Source organism: Zootoca vivipara, chromosome 7 (assembly GCF_965207765.1).
Source record: "Zootoca vivipara chromosome 7, rZooViv2.hap1.1, whole genome shotgun sequence".
NCBI lineage: Eukaryota > Metazoa > Chordata > Lepidosauria > Squamata > Lacertidae > Zootoca > Zootoca vivipara.
Genome location: NC_142590.1, coordinates 17,002,230 through 17,016,464, shown reverse-complemented (window position 1 = coordinate 17,016,464; position 14,235 = coordinate 17,002,230). Strand labels below are relative to the sequence as shown.

The window sequence follows — 14,235 nt, the reverse complement described above, 5'->3', positions numbered from 1 at the left end:
CGCAGCGCTCATCTCACTTTCAGGCTGAGTGAGCCAGTGTTTGTCCACAGAGAGCTTTCTGGGTCATGTGGCCAGCATGACTAAACCACTTCTGGTGCAACAGAACACCATCACAGAAGCAGAGTGCATGGAAACGCCGTTTACCTTCCCATCACAGCGGTACCTATTTATCTACTCACACTGGCGTGCTTTCAAACTGCTAGGTTGGCAGGAGCTGGGACAGAGCAATGGGAGTTCACCCCGTCACGGGGATTCGAACTGCCGACCTTCTGATCAGCAAGCCCAAGAGGCTCAGTGGTTTAGACCACTGCACCACCCACATCTCTTGGACAGGTAAAACAGGTGCAATATGCAGGACCAGGTCTGTGTTCATAGATGTGGACAACAAACATCATGAGGAACATCAGCTACCCTGCCCTCTGCCCGCTGCTGTGAGAAACATCATGGAAAGGGTATCTCTAGGACTAAAGTGAAACTGTAAAAACCCCTTTATTTTTTTGGTTATTGGATGCTGGATGTTGCTAATGGCTCTTATGTTATTAGGAAATTCTTTTTGCACTACTAGGTTTTGAAATGTCTTGTTTTCTTTGTTGTAAGCCACTTTGAGCATGATTTTTTTTTGCATGGAAAAGTGGCATACAAATAAAATGAATGAATGAAGCAGGTGATGATCACAGAGCTGCTCTGAATTATATTTACACACACTTCACACACCAGGCAGTTGAGTTTACAGTACCCCAAGTACACTGGCTCCTAATTTCATGCGTTTATAGTTGCCTAGATCAGTGTTCTTCAACTTTGGGTCTCCAGGTATGGGTGGACTACAACTCCCAACATCCTTGACCATTGAGCTAAACTGGCAGTGGATCATGGATGTTGTATCTATCCACATCTGGAGACCCAAGGTGGTGCCCACTTTTCTGTATGTTGTTATCTAAGCCCGTCTACCTATTAAACCAGGAAACCAGAAGGAAGCCTCCTTGTATATAACATCTATCTCTACCCTAACAATATTCTCAAACAGTATCTTGCAGACTTCCACCTATTACAGAGGACAACAGACAAAACATTCCAAGGCATTACATACGGGAATGTTGATGAATACTGTCTCAAACTCTGAAGTGGTCAGAAACCTTTTCAGGGGAACCATAAAAAACTGTAAGAGAAAAATGAACACATATTGCATTAACATATTTTGCCTTCCACTACAAAGGACATTTCTGAATATGTGATTCCTATTCAGAGAGGGCAAGGGTAACAATGACCCCCCCCACACACACACACACACACTGTATTTTAGATGTATATGTTTTGTGACTGCCTAATTTGCTTTGCATACCCTACGTGATAATGGGTATAAACCAGTGCTGCCCAAACTTCTGGTAGCCAAGGCACACTCCCCCCCCCTTAATTAAATTTGGAAGCACATTTCGTTCCAAAGGATGAAAGGGCTAACTTTTTGAGCATGCATTGTAAGAATTACACATCTGCAATGAAGTTCATCCTCTGTGTTTTTGCTCTCAATGTGCCTTCCCACTTGAAAGAGGTAGCGCATGCAGAAATGAGGACAAGTCATTTGGCTATGTCTCTGCAATAAGAATGACTGAATTCCACAAAAGAGACTGCAGCATTATATGAAAGCTGAACAAAAGTTTCCCTGGTGAAAATTTCAGGGAGGAAAAATGAGCCAAATTTGTTTCAAGGTATGAAGCAGTAAACCTTAAATGTTCCAATGTTCCCTTTATTTTTGCATATACGTGCTGGCAACAGAAACAGTAGTGAAAGCAGAATTCCTTTTGATGGTCATCAGCTCGCCTCAAATATTCTCTGAACATTACAGTAAGTCACAATTTCCAAAGATGCTGAGCCACCATTTATTTACATCTCATAGAAAAGTCTCTTGGAATGTCACAGGCAAGCTGACTGAAAAGAGGCAAGTCCAGAACAGTAGGTCCCACAAAGATACAATGGGAAGCCTCCAGTTGTCTGGGCACATTTAATTTCAAGGGCCTATTAATTCATTTACTTCTAAAGGCACACAGTTTGGAAATTAAAATTAGATGGGCCAACTGACTATATTTACAAGCCAAACATATGGTTTACTTGTTTTCAGAGCAACCACAAGACTGTTCCCCCTCTCTCCCCCAGCTGAGAATGCTGCTGTAGTTACTGTTACTGCTCTTAAAATTGTAAAGTTGTTTTGGAATTTAATCTTCAGTATATCCAAGAGCAGAGTTTTGAAACATGCTAGTCTCTCTGCCAGTAGCAGCCAATGAGGCTACGCAGGTGCGTGCGGCGCCATTGCTCTCCTGGCTTCCCAACACAACAGGTAGTGGGCTGAGAATCCTTCTGCCACATGCTCCACTGGGTATAACAAGAAAACAATGAACAGGGTGGTGATACAATGACCACTGCAATTGACACAAGATAATATCACCAAGGCAACTATCTGTAAACAAGCAACAAATGTCCATAAAAATGGCAAAAATGGTTTCTTTCCCAAATTGGTTTTATCTTAAAAGGTAAAGGGCCCCCTGACCATCAGGTCCAGTTGTGTCCGACTCTGGGGTTGCAGCGCTCATCTTGCTCTATAGGCCGAGGGAGCCGGCGTTTGTCCGCAAACAGCTTCCGGATCATGTGGCCAGCATGACAAAGCTGCTTCTGGCGAACCAGAGCAGCACACGGAAACGCCGTTTACCTTCCCGCCAGAGCAGTCCCTATTTATCTACTTGCACTTTGATATGCTTTCGAACTGCTAGGTGGGCAGGAGCTGGGACCAAGCAGCGAGAGCTCACCCCGTTGCAGGGATTCGAACCGCCGACCTTCTGATCAGCAAGCCCTAGACTCTGTGGTTTAACCCACAGCGCCACCTGGGTCCCTAGGTTTTATCTTAAACAATTGCAAATGCAGTAAATAAAGAGCTCACTTGTAATATATCAGTGGTTCAGTGCTCAAAACATCACAAAACTTGTGATATACCACTGGTTCAGTGCTCGGACATTGTTCCGGTAATCCGACGTTTCATCGCTAAAGAGCATAGGCATCGAGCTTTGTAGTAAATAAAATACAAGAGAAGACAATACGTAAACGACTCAAAACATGTCCCCATCTGCATGTTTCAATTGGGAGGAGCACAGAAAGAGGGTTAACAAACTGAAAGACATTTTCCTCTTTCTAAGAGCACTGAACCACTGATCACAAGCGACCTCTTCATTTACAGTGTTTGCTATTAAGATAAAAACTATTTGGGGGAGAAACTACTTTTGCCATTTTTATGGAAGTTTATTGTTTGTTTACAACTAGTTGCCTTGGTTGATTGCATGCTGCGCTGGGCCAACCTCCTGGCACCTCACCCCTCACCTCTCTCTCTCAGTATGTGCCAGCAACCCATTGTGTTGGGAAGCTGGGAGGGTAATGGTGGTCCACCCAGACTGCCTCACCAGCCACACCCTTTCTCTACACTCCCCAGCTGGAATGGTGCTCCTGATTGTTTTGCCAGGTCACTTTACCTTTTCAATGGATTCCAATGTTTCTGTGTATTTCTCTTCTGTTTGTTTTATTTCAGAAAGGCAGCAGCTTCTTATGTCGTTTTCAGGACATTTCTGCCAAGCCAACAAGAAGTTATTTGTAAACGTGAAACATGTTGATTTCAGGACACTTTCCTATTACATCATATTGCTTTGAAAAGCTGTCAGAGTTTATGATCAATTTGCATCAAAATGTTTTCAGATTTATTATTTGGGCTGCAGGGGACATATGTGCTGAGCTAGCTCAGTTGGTAGAATTCCGGAGTAATGGGTTTGAGCCCCCAAAGGTTCCTGCATTGCAGGGGGTTGGACTACACGATCCTTGTGGTCCCTTTCCAACTCTACAATTCTATTATTTTACATTGGTTGTTGGCCAGCCTTCCCCAACTCCCCATCAGCCCTAGTCATTGTAGCCAATGGCTGGTGGAAGTGACAGACTAAAAAAAAACCTCTTGCAACAATTAATTTCCTGATTTCTGGACTTCTTTCTTCCACCAAGCCTCTGCATGAAAGGGCTTGGAGCTTCAAGGTGTCTGCAGACATTACAAACTTTGAATTTCTTGGCATTCTTACTCTTACATGTATGAGAATTTGAAGCTAGCTCTTCTATTTTTTTGTTTTTAATCCCTGTCTTCATATTTTTTTAAAAAAAAATAAAAGATGAGAAGAGATAGCTTCAATATTTTTCCATACACTGATGAGAGTTGGGGTCTAAAACGCCAAAAAGCACCAACATGTGGAAGATTGCAGTAGACAGAGAATAGAAATATGAGAGGTTCCTGCCACAGTAGGTGCAGCTAGACAAATGGGGCAGCCCATAGAGTTGGGGTCCTCTTGCCATATATATTTCACACAAGATGCCCGACCCCATGATTACTATAACTGACTATTGTAACTGGAGTTGGGTAAAGGAACTGTAATATTTGAGTCAGGAGGGGCACCGGAACTCTTCCCACCTGTCAAATCTGGTGGGTATATGTCTAGCATATAAATAACAGACAAGAAGCTGAAACAGAGGAAGTACTCAAAGTCTGCTGCTTGTTTTCTTGATAGCTGACATGTAACAGGTGGTTACAGATGAAAGGGTCTTCTCACTGGTGACACTATAATTGTGGAATGTCCCAGCCAGCTCAGCTCAGCTAGTGGTTATGACGTTGTCATTTCAGCAACCCCCTTTTCTGTTTTCCCAGGTCTTCTAAATCTGTTTCGGTCCTTAATCATTATTTTTGCCTCCATTTATTTTGTTCTCTGCTCTTGAACTTTATGCTGCATCAGATTTTACGGTCTGCTATTCTCTTTTTACCTTATTTGTATTCTACCCATGTGGCTTATTGCCATGGGGTGGCCTATAAAATATAATATAATAACAAATATAATTAAGCAACTACAATTGTTTTAAAGAAAGAAAGGAATCCCATCCCAAAACTACAGGAAGACAACAGCGTAGTCTTAGCAGAAAGAATATTCAAAATAAGAATGTCAAATATTTATTCAAATTGATCTGGTTTGATTTACCACCCTGTTTAAGCAAACAATAAAGCAACCAGACACTGTGATCGTCATCTGAGGCCCTTCTTCATGTGCCTCCTCCACGAAAAGTCTGGAGGGTGGCAACACAAGAATGGACCTTTTCTGCAGTGGAATGCTCTCCCCAGAGAGGCTTGCCTTGCACCTTCGTTACATAGCTTTAGGCACCAGGCAAAAACATTCCTCTTCTCCCTGGCTAATTAAACAATCTACTGCCTTTTAAACAGTGATGGGGGTTATTGTTTTTGTTTCTTACTGTGGTATGTATTTTTGTGTTCCTATATTGTTAAACCACTCTGTGAATCCTCGGATGAAGGGTGGTATAGAAAAATTAATGAACAAAGTGTTGAACCATACTGGCTGGTGTGCCGCTTCAGCTTTCATCAGGTCTTCATAGACTTCGCCACCTTCGTCATCCCCATAAACACAATCATAAAGGTCTTCATCTTCATCTACACCACTTTCACTAGAACACAAAGCGGAAGGAGAAAAGACAACAAAATTAAGAACATTAACAATAGAATTTGAAGAACGTTTAGGCCTTTTAAAATTATAGGTGTGCTGGGATGTAGAACAAGTCTTAACCCTTTTGGAAGGTTCTGATATTTCTGGAGGACGACAAGGAGGGTAGAGCAACATAAACTGGCGTGATGTTGATCTGCCCTCCTTGTCCTCCTCTGGAAATATCAGAATCTTCCACTTCCATTGAGATCAGGGGTGGCTAACCTTTTTGGGGCCACAAGGACCTCTGGTCCAGCTTCCAAAGGCCACGTGTCGAAATGGACATGGCCAAATTGTTAAAAACAGGCATGGTTGTGGTTTATTTTGTTTTTAATGTTGCATTTTGGTCCTGACAGGGTTACCAGAAACTTTTGCCATCACAGTGGGGGCGCCCGCAGGACTGATTGGAAGGAAATTCAATTAAATGGATAAATTTAGGGGTCATAGGAGTGGCACATAAATAAACTCTTGGCAGCACAGTACCTATGGGAGCAGTCAGAAAATATATACTTTTTTAAAAATTAAAAATTTAAATGGACAAATGGAGGGGCTTGAGGGGACTGTATGTAGTCGACAGGCAGCAGAATCTAATTAGATGTTTCGCAGACATATGTACAACACGGTATGTTTTGTTTGTTGGTCAAAACAGTTCCATTTTCTCCTTTACATAACTACAGTCATACCTCGGGTTGCGATAGCTGCGGGTTGCGTATTTTCAACTTAAGAATGTGGCGGACCCGGAAGTGTTTGCTTCTGGGTTTCGCCCCCACGCGCATGCGCTAAAGCGTTCTGTGTGCTTCGCGCATGCTCAAAAGCGCCGCTCTGGATGCGTACTTTTCGGGGTGTGAACGGCACCCCGGAACGGATTAGGTACGTATCCAGAGGTACCATTGTAATGCTGTAGAGTCCACAAATGTACAACCTACTCTATTAAATCTGGAAGGCCTTTGTAAATGTCTTCATCATTCACACTCTCTTCTGTAGGAAATGGCCTATGGAGACAAAATATAAAAGTAAAAAAAAATTGTCAGAAACCTGAATGTTCACCTTTCCCTAAATGTGCAAGAAATAAGGCACAAACACACACACACAAACACACACACAAATAAATGTGTATACCAAGTATGGTGTGAGGCTGCATTAACAGCCTGCGTGTATTCATGTACCTGAAAGGTTTTATGTTTCTACCAATTCTTTTTTAGCATATACAGGACAATTTTAGATATTTCTCACCTTTTGCCCTTGAAAGTCAGTTTCCAATCCTAGTTAAGTGGGGACTCTTACTAAGTTTAACCACAGTTAACATTGCTACCAATGCAATGCTTGATCAGCATTATGGATATAAGTAAGGCATTTACTCCAGCTAAGTGTGTGATCCTGCACAAAAGCCTCTTGTTACATTTGCACCAAGCCTGAGCATGTCTAAAGAATGAACAATTCAATATAATGCAAGTCAGACAAAAGTTGCTGGCTGTAGAGGGCCATATGCCATCTTCACTCAGATGAATACATTGAGCCTCAAGATATGCACAGGTTTGGCTCTGTGCACCATCCTCACACTCGCTTCTGAGTACATAAGCCGAAAAGTGTAAAATAAACAATAGTTTTAAAACTTGTCAAAACTGGGAAGCTATGCATTCCTGGTTTGGGATAGGCTAGGATCTTAACCTAGCTTCAAACCATGACTTACAGCCCTGGCTTGTTATGACCTGGTAGCTTCCTGGTTTAGTTCATTGAAGCATTTCTGGCATATCACAGGACTGGGAAAAGAAAGGGAAAGGAAGGAAGAGGGGAAGAGCTGAATGCGTGGTCACAAAGCTCAGTCATATTTTCACTTGTTAGACAGATATACAGTCATTCCATAGTTACCATCATTGCAAAATTGCATGAATACCATCTTATTCAGCAGCACTAATAAGTTTGCACATTCTGCTTGCTGAATTTCACTACTACTCTGAACACCCCACCACTCCACTCATTTTGTTAAATTCTCAAATGACCTAAGTACTTCAGTCAGCACATGCCCAGTAAAGGAAGCAAAGGAAAAAACGCAGTAACAAGGTTTTTCTCCTACAGTCAAGTGATGTATAAATCAAACAGTGTATAGAAGATTAGATAGATAGATAGATAGATAGATAGATAGATAGATAGAAAGTCATATGTACAGTTAAAACAAAAATTAAAAATTCCTTCCAGTAGCACTTTAGAGACCAACTAAGTTTGTTATTGGTATGAGCTTCCGTGTGCATGCACACTTCTTCAGATACAGTATCTGATATATGTACAGTTATTTTATCATATCATTTTGAACTCTGCTGGTGCCATTGTGCACACATTTCCTTGTTTCCTCTATTTCTACTGTGTACATAGTGAATACAAGTTTAAGTATTTTATGCTGCATAAGGGAATAGTTTTAATATAAACCCAGTTCTTAAAGTACTCCTCCATTTTAAAGAAACAACTGTGTGGTAGCATTTTAACATTCATCATTTAACTGTAACTCATCTGCTAGATGGAGAAAGATTTCACAGATGTTACTCAAGCTATCGGCCACAATAAAAGTTAAAAACAGAATCAACAACTACATTGTACCTTATTCCGGTGACTAATGCAATAGGGGTGCGGGAAAGCTTGGATAATGTTTCTATAACCTGCAGAAAGAATTGAAAACGTTAGTTTAGTTACAGAAATAAAAACCAAAAAACATAATTGAAATGCCATAAAATAATGAGCGTAAATGGCTAACATTTCGTGCTATCATTGGTTGGGATGGGAATGAGTGAGGGAAAACGGGAATTGGACTGTTATTGTAAATTTTAGCAAGAAGCAAAAAAAAAAGACAACTTCAAAATTTAATCGATATTTAAAGCAAAGCAACATTAAATCCAGTTTATACAAAGACAGAACATAAGGACAAAATAGTCAAAATAGTTGAGGAAGAAAACATTTCTCTTCCACCTTGTCACCAAAAGGGGGAACTGTAGGACAAGCCATCGCTTCAGTCCAACCAGGTCTCTCAGTAAACATACTCCAGAAACACACAGCAAAACTAACAGTAAATTCCAGCTTTGTTTTTTAATTTTTAAGACATGAACTCTAAGAATAGAATGCAAGGAATCAATAAGTATAATGCATGAAGTGAGTGGATAAGCTAATTTGTTTGGTGTGTGGGATTATTCTGCATTAATTTAAAATATTAAGCTACTCCGTGTTCTGCAATGAGATGGTTTCTTTCAATTGGAGAAGAGTTAAAGCCATAATAGATCCAATATCCCAGTTAAACATTAAGTTCTCATTTATTTGCAGAGCAGAGAGTGTGCAGAGAAATTCATAACTGGCCAGCTGGCCAGATAAGCAGCATGCATGATTGCTTAATGCTCACATATACCAGTGCAATTTGAAATAATGTACTTATCAGCCTCAAACAAAGCCTATTTATTTAGTTTAAAATTCACAGCCCATTTTTGAATAGGTCCTCAGAGCACCTCACAATGTAAAGAAATGAACAAAAACATCACCCTTACAGGAAGAGTAATATTACACAATCCAGGAGGCTAAAATACCTGTCTAAATAGGAACTTGCTGAAAGGACCAATTATTAGGCAAATTTGGCAGTCTTCCAACTTTAAGGAGCTCCCTTAGGCACTCTGAACCCAAATCATGGGCAGATTTAGAAGACCAGACCAGCACCTTTAATTTATCCCTGAAACAAACAGGTTATCAGTGGCGCTCTTTTAGCTCAGGCGTGATACATACTCTTTAGCACTAGCACTTTTTAGAAGTCGCCATGCTGTGTTGGAAGTCATGCTCTATTCAAGACCAGGTCTGTTTTCAAAGTCATTCCATGTGAACACATTATAGCGAAGTGAAGGTGAGTATTCCAGGATATGCAGAACATTAGCTACAGATGGCATACCAGCAGAAGCTGGTAAAATGGGACCAGCCCACACTGCAGGCATTTACCACTGCTGAATCATGCTATTCCCCCAGGACTTGCAAGGTTCTACACAATAGAGGAAATGAAAGTCCCTTCCTGTATATATAGCCTGCAATGTTCCATCCATACTAATGGATGTGTGGGTGTTCCTTCTGTCTTCCCATCCTTAAAAAAAAATTATATGAAGAAGTGTGCTTCCGCACATACTTCTTACCCTCCTTAAACGTTCAGTGGTTGTGGTTTGGTGCCTTAGTCTTCTGCTATGGATATTAGAATCATAACACTATAACATTATATAGGTTTTTTTATAAATAAATTGTCACATATTTGCTCTGGTAATGGCGCCTAAGAAGACAGACAGAAGGTTCTGAGCAAAAAAAGATGATATATGGGGAGGACTAATAGTTGACCCAATTACAATACAAGCCACTGGGCACTCCACCTCAGATACCTGGGCAGTAACACTACTATCTGTACATATAGGAAGCCATTGCAATTCAATGCCATCTATAGCTACAAAGCTGCCACAAACAAACTCCAAGAAAAATATTAAACAACTGCAAAGAAAGCACGACAATGATCTGTGGACAATGCCATCATTGGTGCATAGCTGCCAAGTTATCCCTTTTTTAAAGGGATTTTCCCTTATGCTGAATAGGCTTCCTCGCGAGAAAAGGGAAAACTTGGCAGCTATGCATTGGTGCTCTGCGAAAAGTGAGTGAAGGGATGGAGAAAACATCACCACAACTGGATAAATAGAGCTGAGGTCATCTTCATATTGAAGATGCCTCACTATAAACCTCCAGGTCAGCCTTCCCCAGCCCTGTGCTGTCCAGATGTTGTGGACTACAACAGCTATCACCCTTGAACCCTGGCTGCAGCTGATGGGAGTGTGAGTCCAACAACATAATTAGTCACCAGGCTGCGTCAGACTACTCCACATCAGCCTGCAGCAGCTTCACGTATACAGTATGTTTAAAGCTATGGGAGGCATGAGATCCTTGAAGAGTAACTCCCACAGTGATTAGTAGACTTCCAGCTCCATGTTCTAAAACTTCCCAGTAATGTAGGAATGGTCCCATTTTAACACAATAGCTTCCACTCCCAGCCCAGGCAGTTCAGAAGGAAATCATGGTTAATGACACTGAAAAGTCACTGAGAGATCCAGGATATTAAACAATGTCACACTCCCTGTGCCTTTTCTCTTGGTTAAACTATTCAAATATTGAGCCCCGGACAGTCTCTATGGTGAACTTCATTCAGCTGAAAGCTAAATAAGGAGAGTGGAGGTTAAGGATTCTTGGGTTACTCAAAAACAATTTAGCATTCGGAACTTGCTTTTTCCGGTCACACCCAACAGTTGGCATTGCTTCTAGGCTCTCCTTGCCAGTGGACATAGACTGCATCCAGATCATCGGTCCTGGCTTCACCAACCATGAATGACAGTCAGACTTTTTTAATGTAGCTAAAAATCTGATTGGTCCCGGCTTATTAGTTTGGTTAGTTAATGGAGATGAAACGAGAGTTGCACATTTCAAATGGAATACCTCCTGAGATGGGTGCAAACCTGGTGGCCACCTACAAGAAACGTCTGACCTCTGTAATTGCCAACAAGGGTTTTGCCACCAAGTACTAAGTCATCTTTTGCAAAGGGATCAAATACTTATTTCACTCATTATAATGCACATCAATCTCTGACTTTTGTCTTCTGGGTTTCTGGGGTTTTTCCTGTTGTTATTCTGTGTCTCACAGCTACAATAAACCTACCATTAAAATTATGGACTGGTCATTTCTTCGTCAGAGGGCAAACGGGCAAATTTAGCAGGGGATCAAATACTTTTCCCCCTCACTGTAAATCTTCCAGAAGCATGTCAAAATTGAAAGTAGACATCGTTCTTAATTACTAACATCATAGCAGGCTCTCTCTTTTTCAGCACAGTGTGTGGGAAACAGCAAGCTATAAAAAGAAGTTTCACAAAAGATATTCCAGTGCATAATTAGTGCCCACCATATTGCATTATATAATAATACAATTCAGAGGGATTCTATGTACCTCCCTAATTGTTCTGCACTTCGTAGTGTGCAAAGTTTGTCTGTGTAGCATATAGATCCCACCTTCTATTTCCTCCCCCCTCCCAAATAATAATAATAATCTTAATCATCTCACTTTCAGCATAAACTGCAAAACTTAACAGTATAAGAACCAAAGGCTACAGAAAAATGTTAAATTTTGCAATAAATATTGTGCTGAAATTTCCAGGGCACTAGGTCACCACTGTTGGTCCCAGGCCTATAGCTGGGACTTTTGTGATGAGTGCTTAAAATGTGGCACCGTTACTGTGACAGAGCAAAGAAATGAAAATTAGAACTAGATGCTGTCAACCCTGATTCCAGTGCATGGGCACTTACTGAAACATACAGCAGAAAACTGGATACTATACAAATCTAAGGACTGCAGGGGCTAGCTTTGCTTTTTAAATGAAATGAAGCCATGCCACATGTTTGTAGGGCTATTTAATTATTAACTTAAATCATTTGTGCATTGCCCTTCTCTCATGCTCAAGGTAGCTTAAAGAATTAAAACCTGAAACATTAAACAGTTCTAACGCAAATATCAATGTGCAAATCAACTGCAGGTTCCCGGCTTACAGTGTTTTCACATGTGCTTCAGTAATGAACCAGTTCCCTGTGTTCATTCTACCATGTCACAATTATGATCTACACTCTTCTAAAATGTACATAAGAGGTTGTGGTGTGCATGAGGCTATTCAAATGTGGAATAAGGCCTGAGGCTGAATCTGGCTCATCAACCTTTTCTTTTCCCCCTGAAAGAAGTTTCCCTGCATCCCTGAACAACTGGCCCTTGTGGGTTGCCATGGTACAGCAACATAAAACCTGAGAGAAGCAATACGTTCTGTGGATTTTACCTAGTCCACAGCTGCACTAGAGTACACAAGCCTAAACCCTGTCTGCTTCTAATCGGAGCAGAATTAAATATTAGTTAGCCTAAATTCAGTCTAGTCAGCACACAAAGAGGAAATAGGGAAGAATCAGCCACCCCCATGTGAGCTACTAATCTAATTTTACAGAGGGCTGAACTCCTCCTCCCCCAGAAATTGTTTTTGTAGGAATCTCTGGGCCTCTTTCACTAAATGCTGCTAAGCAAGCCCAAGAGAAACCTCCTCTTCAGCTCTGCGGTACAAAGGAAACACACTCACAGATGAGACTCATTACCCTTTTGCTCCAGAGCAATGACACTGTAGATGCCAGGAGTACTTGGGAGAAAAAAACGAACATCCTCAGAGGTAAACCACATCATCCATTAAGATCTATTTATACATCAGAGCACCCTCATCTAGATGCTTCAGAGCATGGCAAGCTCACGCAAATTGGGGCATGAATTTAAAGAGGAAAAACAGTACAGCATGCTCCTTTTCCTTCTTAGATGCACAGATCATTGTTTGGGAGAATTAGGAGACAAGTATCACAAGTACCGGGTATGATACTTAAACATTGGGCTCAGCAGTGCAGACTGCTTCTGTTCAGAGTTCCAGCCATTCCGTTCCATTTCCCCTCCTGCTTTCCCTTTGATATCACCCACCTCAGTCAGTCAGAATTCTGTATGATTTTTCACAGCAGTCAGAACAATTACAGAGAGCAATACTAAAAAGGAAGGTGAGGAGATCTATCACCCGCATTTAAGATAGCAATGGAACATTTGCAAGGAGACACATCTAGGAATAGCATGAGCCAACACAAGCCTTAAAAATACTTAACCTAGATGTTTGTCTACACTGTCAGGAAGCAGCAGAAACTTCAAGGTCAGGGAGAAGTCTCTCTCTGACGACATCCATCTTTTAAATTTTGTGCTTGAGTCAGAAGCACTGACAACATAATGAGGCTCTTCAAAGAGGCCACCCAACAGTCTAATTAATGACACTGGAGAAAAGGCCAACAGGGAACAAAGTCCATATAAAGCAAAATCCAGTGACTTGCTAGAACATAGTGATCCTCAGGTTATGAGAACCATCATAGCTTGGCTCTCAGCACAGTCTGCCAGGTAGGTGAATAATGAATCAGCTTTGAAACATTTAAAGGAGGGGCCTATATCATCAAATATTTATTCTTTTCTACAGATCTTAAAGCAAAAAATGCACTATTGTGTGCTGCTCATCAACAGTCGTCACACCGATACCATAAGCAGAGAAAAAGAAGGGGAGTTGGATGGAAGGGGTGGAGAAACAAAAAAATGCATTCCAAATGAAAATAGCCCCCCAAATTCAAATAAAATGTGTTTCTATAAGTGATTTCTGGGGACACCCATAAGAAGTTTAACAGGGTGAAAGTATGCCTCTGTCGTAACGGTAAAGGCTGTACAACTGAAACGTAAGAACAGTATTCAACAACCTGGTGCCCTACAAAAGTTGTTTGGACCAAAAATTTCTTCTCCCCTAAGCAGTGCTGGCTGGAACTGATGGAAACTGCAGTCCAAAACATCTAAATTGCACCAGGTTGGGAAAGTCTGCATTAGAAGTACTAATACAGTGGTATCTCGGTTTATGAACACAATTGGTTCCAGAAGTCTGTTCATAAACTGAAGCGTTCATAAACTGAAGCGAACTTTCCCATTGAAAGTAATGGAAAGTGGATTAATCTGTTCCAGACGGTCCACGGAGTACTTAAACTGAAGCGTTCATAAACTGAAGCGAACTTTCCCATTGAAAGTAATGGAAAGTGGATTAA

At 41.1% G+C, this 14,235-nt stretch overlaps 1 protein-coding gene across 6 annotated transcripts in view; it reads right to left on the bottom strand.

The window, feature by feature from the left end:
* Positions 1-14,235, bottom strand: part of VAV3 (vav guanine nucleotide exchange factor 3) — a 160,838-nt gene that overhangs the window by 102,797 nt on the left and 43,806 nt on the right. For all 6 annotated transcript variants that reach the window (XR_015950957.1, XM_035124355.3, XM_035124356.3 and 3 more), the window contains exons 3-7: positions 8,148-8,206; positions 6,482-6,547; positions 5,412-5,520; positions 3,510-3,602; positions 1,088-1,156 (exon numbers count right to left, since the gene is read on the bottom strand). Coding sequence is in view for 5 of the 6 variants with exons in the window: in XM_035124355.3 (XP_034980246.2) it covers positions 1,088-1,156; positions 3,510-3,602; positions 5,412-5,520; positions 6,482-6,547; positions 8,148-8,206 (396 nt within the window). In the remaining variant the exon portion in view is untranslated. The remainder of the gene's footprint in view (positions 1-1,087; positions 1,157-3,509; positions 3,603-5,411; positions 5,521-6,481; positions 6,548-8,147; positions 8,207-14,235) is intronic.